Source organism: Rhipicephalus sanguineus, chromosome 1, assembly GCF_013339695.2.
Source record: "Rhipicephalus sanguineus isolate Rsan-2018 chromosome 1, BIME_Rsan_1.4, whole genome shotgun sequence".
Lineage (NCBI taxonomy): Eukaryota > Metazoa > Arthropoda > Arachnida > Ixodida > Ixodidae > Rhipicephalus > Rhipicephalus sanguineus.
Window position 1 is genome coordinate 178,574,700 of NC_051176.1, and position 25,048 is coordinate 178,599,747.

Below are 25,048 nucleotides of genomic sequence, written 5' to 3' on the forward strand. Positions count from 1 at the left end.
ACATATATGCACAATATATTCTTCAATATATTTTGGTGCTTCACTGTATCTCTTCTCTGTCCCCTTCTCATGATCGGAATTTTTCCCCACAATTAGGTGTGCATAACAAATACATTGGCATGCAATGTACCAACATGTACAGGCAGAGTGGAAGAAAACACAGAGAAAGAACAAAACAAAAAGAAAATGCTTTCTTTTCTGCTTTTACCTGTGTGCTTGACAAAAGCATTATTTAGTCACAGATGCTGAATTCCGAAACTAATATTATATTTTGTGGCCAGTTCTGCCATAATTCCCATCCAAATTAATTACAAGCTCCTACATGCAAGAAACATTCTTTATTATTTTTAATGTCTATGAGTATGTTTCATTCCTGTATACCTGTAGACACTCGTATTCTGCAAACTTGTGTTATTATCATTTCATTTCACTTTTAAAAATTTATTTTCATGAAAACAGAGTGACCTTGACGTGGATCAGAATTTCAGCTTTCTGTGGCCTAAAGACTTCTTTTTGAAATCTGTTACATTTGTCTCACAAAACAAAACAACCCACAAATGTTGGTTGGATAGGATCATTTAGCTCAGGTATAACATAAAGCTTGAGAATGCTAAGGGGTATATAAGCAGCAACTACAAAGTGCACTGATGCACAGCTACAGGCTAATGTGGCAGAGTTGAGTTCATTGCTCCTTGCATAAGAAGAAACTACTTTTCACCTAACTTGAAGGGATAAGCTTATGCATTGGAAATAACGTGAAGGTTGCTCTTCTTCAGCACTTTTCATTGACATTGAAATTATGGTAGTCCTTTGCAGGATACTGTAATTTGAAGCAAGTACAAATGAGTACCTTCAGAGGATTGTTTAAACAGTGGGGGAAAAAAAAACTGAAGGTGAGCCGTAATGAATTGCATATGAAATACGTGAGTCTTAGCACACCAAAGCAGTTTTACATTTATATGCAAGTGATCCAAAAGCACTACTTTTCTGGCCCATTTTCTTTTGAGGTGGCAGAGAATCACATCTAAATAGCTGTGTGTGCTCAGGAACATAATGACAAATGATTGTGCACTGAACCTCAGTGCTTTTTATGCATTGAAGAACAGTGAACCTGGTTTTTTGTCTTTTCTCACTAATTTATTTTCCTTCAAACAATGGAAATGCATGAAATGTCGCAATTCCAACCAGCCCAGCTGTCCACTATAAGAACCTTAGTGCTCTCATGCAATTTATAAACTGGCTGAGCAAAGCCGCCGAGTGTGAAAATTCTCACCACTCTATCATACTGGAGGTGTACAGTGCTCAGCAATTCTAATGCGATAGTCAGCCCGCATAGTGACCAGCGATTTTTTGCGCTACCAGCGAATACTGGCTGAATGCCTGGGGGTCAAATGCAGTCACAATGTGGGACCAAGGCTCTCGCTTTCACTGCGTACCATTATGAGGCAACTCGACTTAATCAGTGCTGATTGGTGGCTAAAAAAAAGCACTGGCCGCCGTGTGGGCTGATTAATACATTTAAAACGCTGAGCACGGAACACGCAATATGCATGAACAAAGCATTGCAGATATTTTCTACATTGCGCACAAAACTATTTGGTACTGAGAAGGTTACAATGAGTGACACTTACCCTTTAAAAAGGAAGTAATTAATGTAGTTGTACTTCTTGCAGAAGAAGTTTCCTAGGATCCGAGTGGGATAGCCAGACCGTATTTGATATGCAGAGAGGATCAGATAAATGCACTTGATGAAATACCACAGTTTTGGTGGCAAGTTCTTCTCTTCCACAAAGGATCGTTGAGAAATGCCTGGCAGTACAAAGAACATCCAGATATGGATAACAAATACTATGAACACCTGGAATATCAGCTTGCCCAGGATGTACTTGCGCAAATAGAGCGCACGGTCGATCACAATAAGAGCAAACTGTGCCAGTAGCATGATCAGGAAAGGCACAGGCACCTGTAAAGAGTACAAGTGTTGATTTTAATAAAGTCGAGAAAACATAGTTTATATTTAGTGCCTAGGCTAGCTACACTGCAATATGGTTAAGGGTTTCTTAAATAGCAAGATCTCATGACTTACCTCATTTTTCTGAAAATATGATGCAACACCATCTTCGGACCCTCCAGTCTGCAATAATAATACCGTCATTACAGCAACCCTTTCATATTTTCGACAATAGCCTACCACATAAATGAGCAGAAAAAGTGAAACTCTGCTTGAAACCACAGAAAATAACCCAATAAATAAGGCCACTTAATCTGAAAAGCTTCAAATCATGTGCCCTAAATTTTGACGGCTCACTGATGATCAACACTGAAATATCAGACTTTGAGGATTAAGCTTTGAATGCCAAGAGTTTAGTTACAGGGGTTTTTAGCATCCCAAATAAGCCCTGAGACTATGGGCCCAGCAATAGCAGAGTGCTTTTGATTCTTTTTGATAACCCAGAGCATGGTACACAAAGTGTTTTTGCACTTAAAAACTGTCCGGATGTGGTCACCGTGCTCAGGAAATAAACCTGTCACCTTGTGGTCTGCACTAAAATGCCACAAGTATTGATCCACACTGGCAAGTCACTTTGTGGCTTAACCTGGAAAATTGGGACAGACTGGTCACAGGTGAGTGGAGCCACACTCAGCTTCAGTGAACCAAACATGTTACATGAAACATATCTCACAGTACTTTTGGAGGTGACTTTCTTTCTATAGTTCTGATTAATATTCCTCATTCAACATTGCACTATGACATGGATCCCTATTAGTTTCTTTAGCTCAGCTATCTCCTGTCACTTCTTTTTTCAAGCTGTCATGCAATGGAAATTTCTGGTGAGTGACATGTTTGTTCTCAGAAAAATCGTTGAAAAGGGAATGTCGCTGGAACCAATGTTTCGATAAGAGGACTTGTTTTTGTCAGGGCAGCGACTGCATTCCTTAGCAGCGTGTTTATGTGTATACCTTTCTCACTCTCCCCCAACCTGCAAAGTGGAGGAGAAGAGCCAGCTTGTGTGCAAAGAAAGGAAAAGAAAGAAGGGAAGGAGGGGGGTATAGGTGATAGAGATGTTGGCACGATCAACGGCATACTGATGTTTTAGAGTAAGAAAGGAACGAAAAGGGGAGGGGGGTATACAAAGGGTGAATGCCTGCCTAAACACTTTCGTCTTGTTTGGATGTTTGTTTTAGTAATAGGGCAAAAGAGTTGGAAAAGCTCACTGAATACATGGGCATTTTCACATTACACCCCCATCTAAATGCAGCCACCATGGCTGAGAACCAAACCCGCTTATTCATGCTTTCTAGCACGATGCCAAGCTGTTACATCACCACAATGGGTCAGTGCGAATTTTCGGGGGAATATATTACTGCTGTGCCAATTCCTCTCAATGGCGTTCTCTCTGTAGCACACAACCACTAGGAAGAACATGACCTTTTGAAGCATCACTCAAGATTTCTTGTTTTCTAGCTACTTGCCAACCCAAAGTGAGAGAAATATGGTGTTCGCAACACTGATGCTGAACAAGCAATAATTCCATATGCAGGTTCATAATGCCACTGTACACAGCTGCTTTTCCCTGTAGTACAGGCAGTGCTGATCAACTAGGAGTTGTGAACCAGGCAAATGTATTCACTCAATATGGTAACCTAGTTGGGCAATGGGACAAAAATATTTTGTGTTTCTTTTTTCTAAGAAATTCTTCCAGAGATTTCCTATGCTTTTATTTTTCATCATGAAAAAAAGCATTAAGAATTCATAATACATTTAACAATGTAATTATATTGTAATTACTTCTGTAGTGAATCCAACACAAAGTTGAAATGGTTTCTGTGCCTCCTATAAAATAGAATGCCAGAGGTTCTAAAACGTTCAAATTTTTTCTCTGTTGTGTTTTAAAAGTATGGTTTACAGAGTAGTAGTTTCACAAATATGCATACGTACACCGAAGGCCCAGTAGCCAAAGACCATGATAAAGAAGTTGATGAAGTCGCAGAAGAACATGTAAGCATAAACATCTGTAGTTACCCTGTACACAGGGTGCAGCAGGTTTTCAAAGAAGTTGCGGAATGGTTCCACATAGCGAGAAATGCTGAAGGAAAAAGAGAGAAGGGTCATGAGGCATTGCAAGTACTATGTGCTAACATTTGCAGTAGATTTGTAAGAATGTTCCTCATCCAGACCACTTGCACATATAAACAGGGCAACCGTAAAGAATGGAAATCCCAAGTACAAGCTGCCTTGTGACTTTGAAAATTAACTGATCCTCATTTCAATACAAAAAAAAGACTACAATTTTAACAATGTTACTAGCCATTCTTTCTACACTGATAATACTGTGTTCAATATATTGCAAGAAATAAAACAAATTTTTATAAAACAGAGCACTAAACACTATGTTCTGAAATGGTGGAATCACTTGGCATAGTTCCTCTTTTTCTGGCACCAGCTGTTGCTTTCTCCCGGTGGCAACAAATGTAATTCTCAAAAGCTTTACGAAGGGAACAGGCGATCACGTATATCCCTGGAAGCCATCTAGTGACATTTCATGCTGTTTAGCGCATCAACTCCAGGCTTGCGTGTAGTGTGCTACACCAGTAGACAGTAGCACACATCGGGGAATTTTAAGCACCCAAACTTTCGGTATTAGCTCTTGAGAAATGCTGCTTTCGAAAATCTTTTTTCAGACAGTCAAAAACTGACTCTCAGTCAAGCGAACGTAATGGTGACAAAACAATTTTCCGCGCATCACTGGCATGCACTCTCTGGTATCGGCCTAGCAGACGACGCGCGAGCGTCTCAATTAAATAGCCGCGAAAGACACGTGCCTTCGAAATGGGCTGGTTGCCCAGAACGACAAGTGCTTCATGATTCCAGGTCACAAGTTTTCATTAGACTTTAAACAATGTGAATACAGCCGAAAATTGAACCATATAGCAGCTTCAAATGCAGCCACAGCATTCGTTTCCGCGAGCGACGATGCGTCGGCGGGTCTACTACGGTGGCGGCGACCGGCGGCTAAAAGCCGCACTAACGCCGACGATCGGTTCCCATTGCGCTCCGCTCCTTCGCCCAGGCACAGAAAAATAGAGGAGGTGCTGTTTTAACACTCTGGCAGTCCCATCAGAAGATGAGTAAGCCTTACTGGCGAAGGCAGCTATGGTTGACCTGGGGCTCAGTGGCTATGTTAGGAGCAGCATGATTCCAATCACTTCATTTCACTTACAAGAAATAAATAAAATTGCTTTAGAGTGTAGACAATTTAGAATGTAGACGTGTTGTGGTGTAAGTGCTGTCATCGTTGAATGTCCATGTACCCTAGCAGCTAAAGCAGATGATGATGATGATTAGTGGGGTTTTGTGGCACAAGGGCCATGGGTGGCCAAAGAGCGCCATGTCTGTTATCTGGTGTTAGCTATGACCAATGATTACGATGATAGGGTGTATTGTGGCTGTATAGAGGCCTAAAATCACGTGCTATAAAGAAGCGTAAAAGATGTGTATAGAGCATAAATTATGACAGTGACAAGTGGTGTGATCTATGGCTGTGGGATGAATGACGAGTGAACATGGTCTCTACAAGTGACAGGCGGGAAAACAGCACTAATGCCTCCTCAAGGCCTTTTAGCCCAAAGGCCGGGAGGCAGGTGCTTCCTTTGATAGAAACTGCAGCAGCAGCCTCAATCATGAGGCTGCGCTACGGAGTGCCTGGAAAAATGACGTTGAAATTATGTACATCTTTTAGAAATTCAAAGAGGGACTGATATTTAAAAAGGGGTTCTCTGCCAATGAACATAATGGGATGGAGTGGGAACTGCAGTTATATACATGAAAAATGCTTTTTCCTGAGAGTGTCTAGTTCCATGCATTGTAGTAGGGTGTGGAGTACAGTTAGGGGATCGCCACAGTGGTCACACAAAGGTGGATTGCCTCCGGACAAAAGGTATGAATGTGTACTGTATGTGTGGCCAATCCCAAGTTTGCAGAGTGTGACGTCTGTGTGGTACGACTTCGGTACTGGCGGCCAATTACCCAGATGCTGTTTGATAACGTGCAGCTTATTTCGTGTCTGCATAGCCCATGTGCTCTGCCAAAAGGCCCTGAGCTTTCTTTTGAGGAAGGGTTTTAGGTGTAGTGGGGGAATAGCTATGAATGTATTGGGACTGTTTTCGTGGGCGGACGCTGCCAGCTGGTCCGCCAACACGTTGCCTTGAATCTTGCAGTGCCCTGGCACCCAGCACACTACGACATGTTGTTCGAGTGTGTAGATCGTGCATAAAATAGAGTATAGTGAGACAAAGACAGGGCTTTTGTGTTTTTTCAGCATTTTTAAAGCTTTTACCACGCTTAGGGAATCTGTGTGTATAACTGCCTTTTGTAGCTTTAATTGTTTTATGTGTTTAACGGCCGCAAATATTGCATAAGCTTCCATTCTGAAGATACTTGAATTAGGGTGCAGAATACCGGAATCGCAAAAGGATGGACCAACAGCTGCGTAACACACAGAAGTACTGGACTTTGAGGTATCTGTAAAGAATTTTGGACAAGGGAATTTATGCTGGAGTTCCAGGAAATGTGTACGGAAATGTGGAAGTGGTGCGTGCTTGGCAATTTCCACGAAAGAAACATCACAATCTATAAGCTGCCACTGCCACGGCGGGAGATGTGGAGCGGGAGCCATTACACAGTGTTTGAGAAGTGGCACACCCATTTCTTCAGCTGGGCCCCTCACACGAAGTGAGTAGGGCTGTCTCATCGAAGGACAGTTGTGAAAAAGTTCAGAATCGGACAAATCATTCATTGTAATGTGTGAGGGGTGTTCATTGTTTGCGTTTGCATTGAAGAAACATACAAAACATAGGTAAGATCTCTGGAGGTGTAACGACCACTCCTTCGATTCAACATAAAGGCTTTCTACGGGGCTAGTACGAAAAGCAACCGTAGAAAGATGAATGCCCAAATGGTGGACTGGGTCAAGCATCTTTAAGGCACTTGGTGTCGCAGGGTGATAGATTATTGCACCATAATCTAGGCGCGTACGTATAAGGCTTTTATAAAGGTTCATCAGACACTTCTTGTCGCTACCCCACGTAGTGCGTGACAACACTTTTAGAATATTCATTGTTTTTATGTACTTAATGTGCAGCACAAACATAAGTTTTTTGTCTAGAATTAGCCCTAGGTTGCAATAAGTAGCTAATGACTCACTTATCATGGCTGGAAACCTCATTTGCTCAAGCGTGCGATGGTAAATTATTTGGAGACATTTTGATAGCACCCGTTCACAGTTTCCGTTTCAGAGAGCACTGAGAGAGGCGGGACCCAGCAGGGTTTTCACGTAAACATAGCTGGCTACGTGAGCACACAAAACCGCATAAACATGAGTACCGCGTTGACAACTCTTCAACGAAGACTTCCTGGGTGCTGTAATAATCCCCTCTGGGTGGTTGTAAATACGTCACTCCCTCAAAAACGCATTGCCGAGGCACAGACGTCAGCTTTTGTACTCCCATGCAGGTCCATAAAGGAGGTGCTCCCTCCTTCCACGGAAAGGTCTGCTAGGAGGGAGCGCTTGCAAAGAGCATGGGAGTGAACACAAACTCGTAATGCAGGTGGTTGTTGATTGTTTACATTCAAAAGAAGTTGGTGTCGATGTTGTGAAGTAGTGTGTTTTACGTGCAGTTGGGCAACACACACTTTAGAATTGATTTTAAATATGTTCTAGGCTATATTAGCCATTGATATTTTCTAGATGATGCATGTGTGTGCACACAAATCTATGTTCAAAATTTTGTGTCAGTGCACCTTTAACAGGAGAGTGCATGTGATGTCTAGACAGAGAAAGCCAGAGAAAGTACAGGTAATGTCTGTAAAAGGCACAAGGTAAAAAAGAAAGTGAGCCCAACCACATTCCGGGCCTACCAAGGATGATTAGAACGTAGTGCAAATAATCCTACATCACATAATGAATGGTTGCAAGTAAACCATGTGGTGTTATTATAATACAGCTCTTGTCATATCCTCCTCATACTTAAGGACAGCTGAAAGACACATTCCCTTTTTTGATTCAGCTAAGTGGTATGTTATGAATGTGAAAAAACAATTTTTTTGTCTAATACCATGGTTAGATGCAAAAGGTAAAAATTTTCATGTACATATGTGATGAAAGTAACCATCTCCTAATGATCTTTGTTGTAGAAACCACTTTTCTTTAACCAAACACAGACGTGAAGGTAATACATTACATGGCAGGTTGACATAATGATGCTGTATCAGAGATGCACATCACAGGTGCTTTTGATCACCTTTGACAGTGCAATGATTTAGATCAAACTTGTGTCAACTGTTGCGAAAGATGAAGGCAAGAATATGCTCAAGCCACTTTCATACAGTTCTACGCCGCATCCAACCTTATATCCAGTTAATTTTAAAAAGTATTGGAAGGAATGTGCATTACACTAGTCTACAAGAGATCTCATTAAGGATATACCTTGCTTTCTCAACACTAAAGTATAGTTCTAAATACTCAACAAGCTCTAGTTCTACCCAAAGAAGAGTTCCAATGACACTTCTCTGTTAATTAGCACCAGAGTTACATTTGAAGTGGTAAAATTTAGCACAAATTCAAGAAACTGCAATGAAGTCCATATCATGTTGTCCAAGACTCAAAAATTCTTGCTATAAATTAAGCTCTCCCATGTAAAAATTTCAATGAATCTGTTTTATGACACGCACACACGCACGTGCACACGCACACACACACACACACACACGCACGCACACACGCACACACACACACAAACACACACACACGAGGGAGAGAGATAGAGAGAGAAATGAAGGAATTTCTGTGTGTACTCACCCATCAAATAGCTTGCTCAGATGAACAAAACTCTCTTCCAAGCCACTCTGCCCTGGTATAACATCTAGCCATTTAAGAAGCAGAAAGAACAGGAACCTCATACAATGTACAAAAATCCAGATGAAGAATAAATAAATATCTTATTCTACAGGCAGGAAATTATATTCTACAGGCAGGAAATTATATTCTTCACCCACAAAACTTTCCACTATCGAATTTTTTCTACCCTAGTAGCAAATGCTTTCTACTCACCATCATAGCATCTTGATGCCGATGAAGCAGTATCCACTGGTAAAGCTGATAATTCTAGAGTCTGCAATTAATAAAAGTAACCTTATTAAATGCAACTATTTATACTAACTGCAATGCAAACCACCATTAAAGCTTTTCTTCTGTAGTGTGAATCACATATGTATGTAATCAGGTGCCGTATGCAGAATCGTTTCCTTGTGATATAAGTATGGGAATGCATCTAGGTACTTATCAAGTACATTGGCAATTGTTAGCTCACAAGCATCTCATTTCTCGAAGTCCTTCTGAAAGACTGTCTCTGTGGCAAGGAGCAAGGAAAAAATTGCCTTGGGGCATACACCAAGCCACCATAAGTCATGTAGTTTGAATGTTGAGATTCTGTTCGCTAACTTATTTGAACAGAATCTGTGAGGCTGTTTTTGCATGATGCACAAGAACATGTTGACACCTTCATGTTCCCAGCCCGCCTTGGCCAAGTCCATTCTTTTATAATGGCCAGGCCTTAGTCCATTTTTTTATAATGGCCAGGCCTTCGCCATTTTGTCACTGGAGGCTGTAGATGTATGGACACCTGCTCCACTCATTAAAATCTACTGTTAAAGTCTGACAAAACTTTAGTGAAAGCTTGTCCAACAACAATTCTCTGAAAAGGTTCTATTGGTACCTTCGCCAGAATCTTGTCATCACAGTGATATTCTCAAGGCTCTAAACAAATTTTTGCACAAAAGCAGAATGGTAAGAGACTTTAGACGAGTCTTTGGCTATTCAAGTTATCACACCACCTACCTTCATCTTCACAATAAACACCTTTCTCTCTTTCTCTTTGCACTCATACTCCTTTCCCAAATCTGAGCAGCAGGTCAGAACACTGATTCAGGTTGACGTCTCAGTTTTTCTGCCACAATATATAAATATATCCCGCTCTTCCTTCTCTCCTATTTTTTAGTCCCCTACCAAGTTGACAGTGGCATTGGGCAGTGCTCCCTCATGGGCTGAAGGAAATAGTGCCACCTTTCTTTTCCTAACATTAACTATTGGCCAACAACTCTGAATGACAACAAACAGAAATGGTGTGAAGCGCACAGTACGGTGAAGCCATGGTAACTTTTGTAGACATGGTGCAGCGGATGTCAATTGGTATTCATGCCATAGATCGCACATGCTAAAGTTTCTACAAGGAACATTGTGGAGTTGCAAAAATAGTTAATGAACTTTTTGAGCTCTATAAATCAGCCTGTACTCCCAGTGATCTTTCAGTAAAATGCTTGAAAACTGACCCTGTTTCAACTCTGTTTTTTCATCAATAATAATAATAATATATTCGTCAACATGCCAACAGTAGTTTTGAGAAGACAGTAAATATTGTTTCTGAACAGTCATATATGCTAATAAAAAACTTTTTAGGATTAATATCAATGATGTGCACTTGATCGTGAACATATAAAAAAAGACATTTTCATTTATGGCACAGTTACTAATATCGGTAGCAACATGAGGTGCCCACTTCAAAAAACCTCTGAACCACCACCAATATTCTTTTTTTACAAATTTCAAATAAACACTTGCACAGTGTACAGAATGCTGATGGCAGTGCCATGGGAACATTCAAAATAGAAAAAAAAAACTACCTTGTTCTTTTCTCCCTGCCTTTGCAGTGCATCTTTCATGTGTTGTGATGATAACTAAGGTGCTCCAAATGATGTTATCGAGATAAAAAATGTTGATAGGTTGATGGAGAATGGATGAATGCGACTGTGTGTGCCAAGAATGGAGGAGAGCTTGCCTTGTGTGCACCACTGCATTTTTTATGAAGCTTCCATTCAGTCAGCATAAAGCTTGGTGTGAATAGGTGTCATCAATGGAGGAGCCTCATTGCTGGTTTGTTAACCCAACCATTAGCTTCACTGCATGGAGTTGGCGTGAGTTCACAGTGAGAAGAGAGCTCAAGTGGTGACAGTAGCAAAGGAAAGAGAAACCTTGGTGGCTGTGTAGTTTTTCACCAAATGCTTGGAACTTTGCAACTACTACACCATTTCAAAAAAAATATTTTGGCTATATAATCATTGTAGACGAGTACACATCAGCTACCATGTAAATAATTTTCATGGTCACGGTAGCATAGGGTAGCATAAGATGTCCATTATAGGAAAAAAAAAAAGTCATATTCATGCAAACGTAAACTGAACTTTGAGAAGGGAAAGAGTGGTAAGCACAACTGTCATAGTGCTCTTAAGTTGGTTGGTTGAAAAAACTTTATTTGGGTCCTGCAAGGCGCGCGTCAGCGCGCAGCGGGCGACTCCCACGTCGGGACCGTCAGACCAAGCCTGCCGGCCGCTCCGCGGGCCTGCTGGACGGCCCAGAGCTGGTCAGCCAGGAGGGAGCTGCGGAAGGCCGCCTCCCAAGTGTCTTCTGATTTTGCTTCACAGTCTAGACGGTACCACTACATTTGCACTTAAGCATTAACCTTATGTCTTGTCTGTTATGCTTTTAGGTAAATATGTTTGCAAATCATGAAAAGATGGTTGTTTCAACAATTCATGAAACTTACCCCACTGGTACCAGGCAGCTGATCTGGTGGTGCACTGGTGGGTAAACCAGGTGCAGCCGTGGTATGCTCAGATGCCCGTATAGCTGCTGTGAAGTACTGTTCCTCATTTGACACTGGCTCTTGCTGCTGGATTGCAGATACACTCACACTTCGATCAGTGTCTTTCCAAAGGCCAAGGCTCTTGAGCATGAAGCGGTGAAAGAAGACCAGCAAAAGCAAAAGCAGGTCATAGAGTGCATAGTCGTTATCCTCCTTACGCTTTTCAATGCCCAAGATGCGTGGAGGGTCAAATGGTCTGTTTACAGGCACTGAGTCATTCCAGTCGAAGAAGTCAAATTGGAAGAGGTACTTGACAACAACAATAGCTTCAGTGTAAGTAATTATCGTGATCCAGAAAGTCTTGGTTGGACGTGGCACTGACAATGAGCCCCATAGGAATGCCATTAAAGGTAGGGGCAATGAGAGCAGGCTGGCTGACTTCATTTGGTTGAGGACGATGACTAGGTAGCAAACGACTTCAGAGCGTGACACAATAGCATAGTAGCATGCAATCATAAAACGCACTAATGATGGATGGTGCTTATGACTATCTTGCTTGTCAAGGCCATCTACCATTTCCAGACTCCCACTGTAAACCAAAAAAGAAAAAAAGAGTATGTAAGAGCCACGTTTGAAATATACAGTGTCTGTAAGCTCATTTCAACGGTACCTTATACATTTTTAAACTTTCTATAACACCATGTTGTAAGTTTTAGTATATATGCCTCAAGTTGGTTGCTACGACTGTCAAAGAAGTTATTGGCTTATGCACCATAAAACAGTATCAGCAAATTTCAAGCTTGCTGAAGCTAACAATATTTAGAGAAATGCTTCTGTGCCATTCCCTCTTTATATTTTTTGACAAAAAGCTACTCAAGCACTTCCACACTTCTGCACTGTCATTTCAGCAAATGTTTTCACCAAGCAATGTGTAATGAACATTATGCAATAAGAAGCAACATAATATTTATAAATCATTAAGCATAAATGCTTGTGTAAGAGGCTATGTTATCTTTTTGGAAATTTCTTATCCCTACAAAGAATGCAGAGCATTGGCACTTACGTGAGATAATCAAAATTAAAGTGCTGAAGTCTCAGTTGCAAAAACCATAACCTTAATATAAGGCATGCTGTAGTGGAGGGCTCCAGACTAATATTGATCTCCATGCGTTCAATAAAGTTGTTTCCATCCATCTCTGCGCGTTCTTTTACGTGCATCTGAATCTAAATAAATGCACAAGCATTTCTGCATTTATCCCCCATTGCAATGTGGCTGTTGAGGCCAGGATCAAAGCTGTGACCTTGAGGTTAACAGCATTACGCTATGCGAGATGATGAGGACAGATTAGTTCAAAGAAAAATGGAAGTTATACACAAGATGACAAGGCTCTATCATAAGAGCTCGATAAACAAGTTTCCTACCTGAGCAGCATTTCCTCACTGCCTTTCTTGTCAGACACAGTCTTAGCATGATGACTTTCTGTAGAGTGTCTATAATAAAATTGTTCAGTATAAGTAAAATATATAAGAACGCTATAGTGATTGGGCAAAGCAAACGACAATTTGATGGTAGAAGCTATGTGTAATGCTGCAACTTGTGCAAGAAAAACTAATTAGACATACATTAAAATACAAGAAAATACCTACACTGATTGATTGATAGATTGAAAACATCTTTATTAACACAAAATCTTATAATTTTTGTTCCATGCTTAATGTTTTCATTATTGTCTAAACAACACCAGAAATCTGAATTAGGCTGATGTCGAAATTCAAAATCAAAAGCTGAAATATTACAGAGCATTAAAGATGCACCCTAACAACCACCAAGGAACCAAAATTTTCATAAAGAAATGATAAAGTGAGTAGTGACTAAATTCCCATAAACATAATTAGGTTTACATTAAGTTATGAGTGAAGACCATGGGAATTGTACTTACTCATGGAAGTGGAACTTCCTGCTTTTCACAGTGTGCTCGCCAAGTGTGGTGGCAAGGCCATGAACAAACTGGGAAAGAACATATAAAAGTGCTCACAGAAATGTAAAATTTTACATCAGATTTTAATTAATGTAAAAACAAGATTGTACAGTTAAACCTGAATACATCAAATTATCTCTATAGTGCAGTTTTAACAGCGCCTTAATATCCCATGCAAAGGTATCGCATTGTACCATGCATATATCCAACTTCTGTTCATACTCAAATTACATACATTGAACCCTGCACCCCTGATGTAATGCTTTCCCTCATCGGCCAGTGATCAATTTTTGCATCATCGGAAAATAACTGCAGCAGTGGTTGAGTGGTTAGAGTGTCCGTCTCCAATGCGGGAGGTACTGGGTTTGATTCCAAGTGCCGCCAGGCACCCACTAGTTTTTCTAATGGGGAGAGAAGGTACCCTGGCCTGGTGCTCGTTGTTCTGGGTAATCATGTCTTGAGAAAGTGGCCTCTTCTATTGACTCTCTTTAAATACCCTTCAAATTCCCCCCCCCCCCCCGCCCCCAATATTTTAAAAAAATGTAAGGCCTATCTCTGCTTACTTCATAGTCAAACAAGCCTACCAGTGTGAAAAGCTCTGCAACATGTGATTGGTCTTTTTTTTGCTTGCAACCATAACAAACGAAGCATTCCCCAATGCCACTTCTCATTACCACAACTGATGCTTCCTTTGAGATGCTACCAATTCCTTTAACTAGCTCTGACCTTACCCTTCCATAGATAGCTGCTTAGGCCTTTCATCCTTGGAGGATTGGAAGCTTCCCTGCCCATATTCTTCTGTCCTTGATTTTTGAATGTGCTCGAAAGTTGCACGATCGTCTAAGCAGAAAGCGAAAATGGCCACTGCCAGATGCGGTGTGCGTGTGTGCTTCAAAAGATCGCAAATATCTGCATTCCAGTGTTTGTGACTGATTTTATCGATTTAGGATGCTTCCTTTTCGTCAGACTTTGACTCAGAGCAACAATGATGCAAACCAGCCTGGAACACCTGTCAGCTTCACTTTCTGCTTCGGGCCGTCTCAGTTTGCGTTTCAGCACCAGCCTGCTAGGATGGAAACTTATACAGTAAACGCTCGTTAATTCGACACCCATTAATTAAAAAAATCGGATAATTCAGACGCATTCCCTGGCACCGGCAAGCCTATGTATTGTTCAGGGGCATCAAACTCTCGTTAATTCAGTCATATCTGGCTGCAATCCAGTTCATTCGAACGATTCTCGGAGCACTGCACATGTGCGACAAAAAGGAGCGAAAACGGCATTTGTGGACAACTGAAATGAGGTGGCACAGTCTACATCACCATCGTCATCACTGCGAACTGTACGGTAACACCAGTAGCGACGTTTCGGCTCAATTTCGGGTTCGCATGTTTCGGGTGCACAGGAGGTCTTACACTGCTCTTATGCAAAGTAAGTACAGGATTAAGGTATTCATCAAGAAAATGAAAGCGTATTGACATAATAGACTTTTGTTTATTCTTGATACTTTCGATAATTCAGAATTCAGTTAATTTGGACATTTTTTCCGGTCCCGTGAAATCCGAATTAACGAGTTTTTCCTGTAGAAACTAAGAAATGCAATAAGACTGAAAAACTAAGCAGAAAACAAGAGTTTACTGCAAGACATGTGATGTTAAGCTATACTTTACATCAAGAAACTGCTTTGCCGCACGGCACCACCAATTGTAGTCATTACAGTAAGATTTTTGTAGGGGAACCCCTGTTCAATGAAAAAGCTTGATTTTTTTCAGAAATGGTGCCTGTTAGATGGCAATACATTTTGTATATCTCATAATTACTGTTATAGTTTCGCTTAGTAGATAGAAGCATATCTCTACAAACTCTGTTCAATTTTGTCCCGCAATCTTGAATCTGGCAATTTATATCACTCGCATAACATATATCTCATTAATAAAACTTGTATGCGTGAAAAGTTCATTCATTCTGCTTTTCGTTTATGTGTTACATAAACTATGAGGTGGAGTAGTTCTTCCAGCAAAAATGATCCTACAAAAACCTACAAAACACACCCATTTTTCTCGCGGTAGGGAAAGGGTTAATGCGAATCTTGCTAAGTAGTGCTTGGAGTTTTTTTCAGCTTAAACCAAAAATGTGAAGTCTTTGTACAAGCCATCCTCTTTGCACTTTAGAGGCTTCTGTGCGCTCTGTGTGAAAATAAAATGTGCACGGATTCCGAGATACACTTTGCATATCCTACACTTGCCAGGCATTTACACTTTTTTTCATTCAGCCTTCTGTATTCATACCATACTCCAGAGTTGCATCAAGATGCCAGCTACTGCTCACCTGAGCCTTTACAATGCGCTTTTCATCAGCAAGCTTGCGTGCCACGTAACGGTAGTCACGGGAGACTGAATTGAGCTTGGCAGTGGCACTGATCAGCATGCTGTCCAGAAGAGCCCAGCCAAATGCTAGAAGGCTGCGTATCCTCTCAGCATATGTGTCCTCTACTGGAGGTTGTTGAGCAGCACCTTCTGGTGGTGGTGCTTCACTTGCTGGCACCTAAAAAAGACGTCACTGTTGCACAGCTGTTCCCTAGAAAGCATGGCCACAACCTCAGAAAATTGAAAATGATTGAAACATAGCATGGTTGAGGGTTGAGATACTGCACATTCTAGTGCAAGGGCCTTATTTATTAGATAAATTGAAGAATATTTTTCAGATGAAACTCTTCATTACTGATTTATGGGGTATTTATTGCCAAAACCATGATATGAGGCACGGATGCTGTAAAGGAGGACTCTGGATTAACTATGACCACCTTGGGTTCTTTAATCACAGATCATGAGAAGGTGAAGTCTTGCACTTATACGCACTGATAATTTTACAATTGATAACATGCAAACTGTACTGTGATTCAATGATATGTTTGGAACTCAACAGAAAGTCAATGCATAAAAAGAAAGTCACAGTTTTGAAACAAGGGCAAAGCAATGAATGCAATAGCAACAAATTGGAATTTGTACAAAGTAATGCTAGCAGCTATCTGCTTTAGCATTAGACCTAGTGTAACTCGACAAAATGCTGGTGTAAAGGAAATGTGGCCACTGCAGAGGCTGAAGTGACCTTCGTGCTGTCTGTTACTTTAACGCCAACTCGGAAGTGAGAACACAGCACATAGAAAGGTATCAGCCATCTGCTAATCCCTGTCAAGACAGGGTGCATGCGACCACACCTGGCCGCTCAAAATACGCAGCTCCTGGCGAAGCCATGCAGTGCTCCTGCCGGGACCCCTCATGGACCTTTTGCACAATGGAAGATGGCTGGCGCATTACCTCTTCACTTGAGCTGCAATTGTCGGCTGCCCTTGCATGCTTTCACTCGCACATAAAGTAACATAGAGTAACAGTACGCATGAGCTAACTATTTAAATTAGTTCATCCATGGTGTCATGCACACACAGGCAAACATGAACAAATCCACTTGATGACCACAAACACTCGTCACAGCACTGTAGGCAGAGGTCAGGAAACACTTTGCATTGCATCTTGCTTCAACGTGCTTAGGAAACTGAGATAACATGACATCTAACACTAGGTACATGAAACGATAACATACAAAAGGCCCCCAGCCATCTCCACTTGCCATGGCCATAGCCAGGGGGCAGCAGACCAGACATGTGCACCTCCAGGAATTAGTCTGCCATAGGATATCTAGCACAAAACACTTGGCAACACCTGCCTACCCTGCAACCACTTTATGAACAAGGGCGTGGCCCCTACAAAAAAAAATTGGCGAAGCTTGCACTAAGCCACACAAGGCTTGAAACAGTGAAAATGGGCGATTCTGAAGACAAATCTGGTTGCTTCTAGGTTGTTTCTAGGCCTTAGCTAGGTGATGCAGGTCCTTGGATGCTTCTAGGTTGTTGCTAGGCTGTTTCTATGTTGATTCTCAGCGCAGAGAGGTTCAACTTAAACCACAGATAGTTACAGACACAACACTGTTGTCCAAACTCCAGAGACAAAAATCTCGCGCTGAAACCAAGCATTTGCACCTCTCATACATCTACAGGCATGTCGTCGTTGGCGTAGGCCTTCCATCGCTTCAGAGTCTTCTCGCAGCCACCGCTGCCTTTCCCGTTCCCTAGTATTCTCTCGTTGTACGTACTCGGGGTCTTCGGCTCGCTGCTGTCGCTTTGCAGCCATTTGTGGACCCGTGGTGAGTAGTGGGATTTACCCAATTTCTGTGGCACACACCCGTTTATGATGATGATAGTTTTCTGGATCGACTCACAAGGAACGATTTGCTAAGCAGCTTCGCTGTTCAACAAATTTCCTGGCTACAACACTGCCGCTTGTCCAGAACTTGCATTGCCTGCACAATATCTGCAAGAGAGGCTATGCAGGCTGCCTATACACTCGGCTGCACTGATAGCCAGTGCAGCCACCATGGCAGCGCTGGCTAGCATAGGAGATATGCAATTTCTAATTTGCCACAAAAAATTGTTGAAGGGCCTGCATAAGCACCTACACTAGGCATGCTAGTCAATGCTGCTTTGGTCGTAACCCATTTGCTGACAACAGGGAATTGAATAATGAGTGACCATCTCTAAGTGCAACACATCTCTAAATTCACATGTTGCACAAGTCACATCTTAGATATATGTCACAAGTGACCCATTTCTAAATGAAAGCACTTAACAAGGAACCATTGGGAATAAATGCTGGTGATGGATTAGTGGAATAAAAGTGTCTGATCAGAAGTATTGTTTGCAGTTATCCGAGTCGTGGCAGGTGGGGAAGTCTACGTATTCAAATGCGCAAATTTTTTCTAATGACTTTGTAAGCAGCAAAGAATGACACTACCTAAGTGCTTTGTCTGTGTCATAGCACAAGAGCAAAACTTGTGCAGAATAATGTTTCATTTCATGTGCAGCTTGCCATGTTACAAATTATGGTATAGTACCTTTACATAACAGCCTTTCCAAACCAAACATAAAAGAAAAGAAAGTAACAGCGTCAAAATGTATTCATGCAAAAACCAACAGCAGCAATTCGTCAGTGAGAATATCACAATAATTCAGTCAGGTTTAAACACAGTCAAAGTGCTAGAAGCCAGGAGACTAACCTGTAGAGGCTCTTCAGAGTGTGCAGACTTGGAAGCACCAGAAGGTACAATGATGGGAGCAGCAGCAGGAGCAGCAGCAGTGGGAGCAGCAGTGGGAGCAGCAATGGAAGCAGCAGTGGTGGGTGCAGCAGGGAGCGCAGCAGTCTCAACCTCATGACGAGAATCCTCTGGGAGGACTGCTTCATCAGCGCTTGTCGAAGGCAAGTCACTCACACTTGGCAGCGGTCTGCTAGATGACTTTGATGGCTGTAGATACAGTAAAGCTTGTCAACAAACACATCTTTATTAGCGGAGTCTTTGAAGCACAGGCCCCTAAGCAACAGATATGCTACAAGTGTACTGGGTGCTACAAGACAGTAATATCACCCTAGCACTGTGTTGAAGTCTCTTGCATGACAGTGGCAGCAGGTGACTACTTTGACACCCTGGGGTTATTTAACTTGCACCTAAATCTAAGCATATGGTTGCTCTTGCATTGTCCCCATTGGAATGTCGCCACCACAACTTGGAATCAAACTGGCACCCTCATGCTTAGCAGTGCGACACAGCTGCAAAGCCAACACAATGGGTGGTCTTGTGGGTCATTATTACTATTCACGAATGAACAAAAGTAGGTGCATTTTCTTGCACTAATTGATGCTCTACCTTCTCTTGGCTGTGTTCTTTAAGCTGCTACGTTTCGAAAATTGCCTCTTGCATAACTGCGAGCTCTAGAATAAGAAGAGTGAAACAACATTGGACTAAACCAAAACATGTAGCTCAACACTTAGGGTGGTAACAGTTGGTTAAAGCTCAAAATATTTCAAATTGTTTACAAATGCATTTTATTAAGCGAACAGGAAAAGGCCCACTTATATGTAAAAAATTAGAACATTTTTAAAAAGAAATTTTCAGCCTAGCTTGTAAATACATAAGCATGTGGGCCATTTTACACGAAATGTACAATGGCCCACGCTCTTTAATGCATAGAAAGAAAAAGACTGAGCCTCATAAACAGGCAGTTAAAATATTTTTTTGGAACACAACATTCAAAGTTGTAAAGTATAAATAAATCCCAACTTGTGAGCATGAAGATGCAATAAAAAAGAAAAAAAGCCAAGACCTGTGATGTTCCTGAAACGGTGCGACTGAGTGGTGATCTGTCCATGCTCACAATTGGAGATAGACGGCTTGATTCATTAACATCATCTGCCTCCTCAGACACCAAGCGAGCATCTTCTGACGCACACTTTATGGTTCCACTTTTCATTGCATTGCTCAGGAGCTGAAAAAAAGAGAACTCTGATAAACAGCACTGAAGTTGGAGATAGCATGCATGCCATTTAATTTAGACAGATGCATTAGAATATTTGTTGCATCTGGCCATAAAGCTTCAAATTTGTATTAAACAACACACAGTGAAATACTTAACCTCCCACTTTACATTCAAATTAAAGAAGGTCTGCAACACATAATAAACACCAGTTTTTATTTTGGATTTTCATAGAGTGGGTTATAATGTTGTTTAGGGGAAGTGCAGGTTGAATAACCAGATTTTACTTTTAAGCATTATTCTAGCACTGTTAGACAATACAAGGGGCACACAACTCCCTATATTTCATATGTACCAGTGTCCTCACAATGTTTAGTACACTTTCGCACCTTCATTCGCTCTTTCCTTAAAGGGGTACTGACACAAAAATTTTCAGTTGTCGCTTTTTTGCATCAAAGGAAAGGCCAAGCCTAAAAAATGCATAGGTAAGCATGAGTGTGCCCCGAAAATTTCCTTACAACCTGTTTTTTTAAAAGCTAGTTTCGGTTGCGACTGCACCCTGACATCACAACATGGTATACAAGCTTCTCGTCACATGCTCGCGCAAGATATTGTGATGTTTCCATGGCCACTCCACTCTGTGGCTGCAATGGTAATGCAAAAGCAGCCATTTCGTATGTTTTCGGTACCTGACGTCATACTGGTGCGTGACGTCACCAGAATTGATACTGTAGCTTGACGTCATGCTAGTGTCGATGTCAGTAGGTGTGCCATGCGAAAATTGACTTTAATGTCAGAATAAAATATCTTATCAGCATTTCCCGAGATTCACATTTGCTCAGAGCAGTCAGTCTCAACATACAAGAGATTTGTATGGTGGAGTAAAGTCAGCTTCGAAAATTAGTGTCAGTACCCCTTTAAGCCATAACCACTCAGACCGAACTAGTGCCTCAATGTTCGTGAATCTTTGTATAAAAAGCGAAGCAAGGTGCATGTTGGCTGGACTAAATTTTGGCCTAGCATCATGAAAAGTATCTAATGGTAAAAAGTTTAAGATATGAAGTTGTGTGAAAAAGAGCAAGCATAACAACTGTAAAAGGTGCATGTGCCATGCTCAGACTTCATTCCTTGTTGCAGTAACTGCAAGCTTTTCATTTTGTTACTGCAATAAAAAATAAAAGATTTAGTCACCTACTAGTATGGCAATTAAAATATTAACTATAATTAGGAAATTGTATTGCTCTAAAAATGAAACAAACATGCATGTCACATGCAGTTAACATGCTGTTATAGGTCAGATGCAACACCCTTGGAAGAGATTTTCAGAGTTGCCAACCTACACAATGATTACGATAAAGGCCAATTACAGCCTCCTGCAACTGGAATCGAACATAATAATTCACATTCATAGCAAGTACACATAAAAATATGGTAGAGTTCTCTCACAATAACAATAACTTACAATAACTGTTAAAGACTTAGATTTTCTTATTAAAGGGACACTAAAGGCAAATAACAATTTATGTCAGAGTGAAGGCACAATGTATGACAACTTCTAAAATGGCAATATTATCAACAGCAGTGCCCTACTTACTGAGAATTAAATTAAGCTAAATGTATCACATGATGAGCGCCGCGAGTGGGACATTTTCGAAGTGATCCCAATGATGTGGGAGAGTCTGCCTACAATAAATCACTAGTAATCAAACTAGCAGCGATAAAAAAAGAACCTTTCGTGCATCAGAAGACGTAATAAAATGCTGTTTGTTCGTTTCCGTTTGATTCATGGAAAAAGGAACCTCTGTGGCGTTGCCATAAGGGGAACGGCGCGCGTGGTTCAAAGGTTCCGTTTCCGCCGAACTGCGCTACGCCCGGCGCCCTGCTTCGCTCACGCGGTCACGTCTCAGCAGCATACCGCATTCAACAGGGCTCAAGTCGCTGAATTGAAGCTCAGCGTCACGAGCCAATGTCTCGTTGCCCAGTTCTCCGTCCACATCTACTGCGGCGATTGCGGCAAGCTTCGATGGCCGTTGTTGCTGCTGTGGGTCCCTCTACTTTCGCTCTGCTGCTACTAGTGTCGGCGGCCGCGCAGTAAAGGCGGGCAACGTTGGGCACGGCAGCAGTGATGTATGAAAGTGTGATTTCAGGCGGATGATTTGAAGTGCGCTAACGCCATGCGGACCACTAAAACCTGATTTTATTTCAAAATAAGCACTTCCTTGGCATAAAAGTAGCACTACGAGGTTTCTGGACTGCTATTTCAACTATCAACGTCGACTTAATATTTGCCTTTAGTGTCCCTTCAAACAATATTGAAAAACTTTTGGATGGTGAATGTCCTAATTCGCACGTTAGTTAATAGGAATGCAATTGTAATATTTTCTGTAACTATCTCAATCGAATTATCTCCTTTGTTGCATAAGTATAAATTTGCAAAATTTTCAATTTAATTAAAATTTAAGCTACATTTAAGCTCCATTAAATTGATGACAGACAAAACACAGTTTTCGTTCTGGTTTTGAAAGCATGTATATATTTTTTTCTATACAGTTCAGTCCCTGAACCATTTATCATTACGTAAAGCTGTTGCTAGTAATTAGCCTGTTTGCACGCATGTCCCCTGCCCAAGTGTTAAAATATTAATATAAGCACACTCTCTCACTCAGCAGAGTAGTATAAAAAATTTCATATTTGAAGGAACACACACTTCTTAAGGGAAAGCCTAACCACCTGTCCAGCAAGATTGACTAATGCCGATGCTCCCAGCCAATCTTCTAACAGTTCATACACACTGTAACATGCCCAATCTGCCATTCACAAGTTCTTTCAATCCAGTTTGTCCACTCACAGCATTGATGCCTCTGACTTTAACATCTGCATCTTCCTCTTCTGTAGTTTTTCGGCTTTTGACATCAAGGTCAAGATCAATATCCATTCCAGCAAAGTCATCAAAAAGATAGTAGTCCCCAGAGCGTATGGCTGCCAAAAGACAGTAGCAACAGATCAGTCAGAATAACTAGCACAGTAAACTTGGAGTGCAGGCAGTCAGTGCCAACAACACAAGCAGCTACAAGACAAAAGCAACAGGCTCCATTGAGTGCACATCAATTGCTGGATCCTCATGACAGCCAGAAGCACCATGCTGTGGCAGAACATATGTTGCTTCACCTTTTTGTACGTGTGATTGATGACTAAGCAGTGAGCAGCTACTTAAATTTGTGCTCAAGAGAGATCAGCTACGACCATACCTGCCAAGTTTGGAGAAACGGAATCCGGGTGATCTACTCAACAAGGGGGGGGGGGTTATAAAATGTGTCGACCGCGGGAGGGAAGGGGGTATAAAGTATGCCGACTGCAGGGGGGGGGGGGGTACTGCGATAGCAAGCAATAATATGGACACTGTCAGCGGGATTTTGCAGTCGCCGCTGGTCTGTACACAGTCCAAACCAATAACATCGCTTACGCATTGTCTGTTTCACGTGCGAGTAAAAGCGCACTAGCGCTACGGGCGCACGCGGTTGCAGCAGAGGTAAAACGACCCGGCCGTCACCGTCGCGCGAAGGGCACATGCGATAACATCGCTCCGCGTGCGAGGCCTGTCGTCGCTTGCTTACCAGTTATTTCGTCGGGTAAGGGACCATAAGGGGCGCCGTTGAGACGGGGACGGTCGCGAGCGCTGGCGAACGAGCTATCTCGACAGACATCGGTAACGGCTACCCTTTTAAGCGCTGGGCTCTCCACTTAAAGCAGTAGCGACACAAAATTTTGAAGGCGAGATAACTTGTGGGATAGATTTGTGTGTATCATCATCATGATGATACACCATGATGATACGCATCATATTAACGGCTGATATAACCTATAACACATTTAGGATGTGGCCAGACGTGGCCAGACTAAGCACTGGATGCGCGGGGCAAAACTGGATTTCCGGGAGATTTTCCGATGACCCGTACAACCGGGAGAAACGTTCAAAATCCGGGAGTCTCCCGGGTAATCCAGGAGACTTGGCAGGTATGGCTATGACACAAGTATAAGGGAGTCCAGCACAAACAGCCCAAAGCCACAAGACGACATTGCCTGTTAAGACAGATGAAAGTGCTCGATGACAAGCTAGAGATAGCAAGGGCATTCACAATATTATGCATGACCACAATAATAAAGAGATGGGAAGCCTGCAGTGTACTAGACCTTACATGATGACTTACCCCCAAAAGCTGCAATAGGTAATTTGCACTTGTCACCACAGTGAAAAAAGAGGAACTTAAGCAATAAGTGTGCATCTTTGCTAGAACCAGGGCAATCCATAAACCATGAGGCAAGAAAGAAAAACTGATATAGAACAATGATTAAAATTGAGAATTCTTAGAATTCTCATCAATGCAAATAGATAAAGGAATGTAATCACGAAAGCTGACAGACTATTGCATGGCTCACTGTTGTACCATAAGTAGTACAAATCCACATTTAACTGCATACTCTAAGAAAACATGCAGATAAGTATAAATTGCAATGTCTAATATAACAGCTGTAAGGAGAAGCCATCATGTAAAGCAAGCAGGCACAAACGAGCAGCTAAGGGCAGGCCAGCTTTACACGCATAGTGTGAGGAGCGACGACTGGACCCCTGACGCTGTGGGGCAATGGCCGAAGGCCGGGGCACACTAGCAAGCCGCACGTGTGGCTGCCCTGCTGTTGATAGCCGGGGCTCCATGTAGCTGTCGAGGTATGCCGTGAAGCCCGCTGAGACGGGCGACATTGTCAGCTGCCCCATGGATGGAGACTCTCCTCCCCCTGCAGGAGGTTCTTCCTCCAGCAGGGACTGACCTCCCGCAGGGGTTGAGTACGGGGTCGAGTACTCTGTTTGCAGATTGCCACAGGTTTTGGGGGGAAGAGAGGGGCCAATTTTACTTTGATAAGCACTGTACCCAGTTGCATCTGCGCCTGTCCATTATGAAGTGAAAATCTCTATTCACACCTGTAAAATCCTACGCCTGTAAAAATAAAGCTT

General features: G+C 42.0%; 1 protein-coding gene across 2 annotated transcripts in view; it reads right to left on the reverse strand.

Annotated features, from left to right (window-relative positions):
- LOC119403189 (piezo-type mechanosensitive ion channel component) overlaps window positions 1-25,048 on the reverse strand; it is a 144,442-nt gene that overhangs the window by 15,035 nt on the left and 104,359 nt on the right. Inside the window, exons 29-41 of one of the 2 annotated variants that reach the window (XM_037670137.2) lie at window positions 24,634-24,897; window positions 22,886-23,016; window positions 19,888-20,049; window positions 18,786-19,031; window positions 16,005-16,220; window positions 13,638-13,705; window positions 13,120-13,188; window positions 11,659-12,286; window positions 9,111-9,171; window positions 8,859-8,922; window positions 3,941-4,088; window positions 2,087-2,134; window positions 1,632-1,963 (exon numbers count right to left, since the gene is read on the reverse strand). In XM_037670137.2, coding sequence (XP_037526065.1) covers window positions 1,632-1,963; window positions 2,087-2,134; window positions 3,941-4,088; window positions 8,859-8,922; window positions 9,111-9,171; window positions 11,659-12,286; window positions 13,120-13,188; window positions 13,638-13,705; window positions 16,005-16,220; window positions 18,786-19,031; window positions 19,888-20,049; window positions 22,886-23,016; window positions 24,634-24,897 — 2,437 coding nt within the window. The remainder of the gene's footprint in view (window positions 1-1,631; window positions 1,964-2,086; window positions 2,135-3,940; window positions 4,089-8,858; window positions 8,923-9,110; window positions 9,172-11,658; window positions 12,287-13,119; window positions 13,189-13,637; window positions 13,706-16,004; window positions 16,221-18,785; window positions 19,032-19,887; window positions 20,050-22,885; window positions 23,017-24,633; window positions 24,898-25,048) is intronic. The other variant, XM_037670152.2, reaches the window with a different exon arrangement.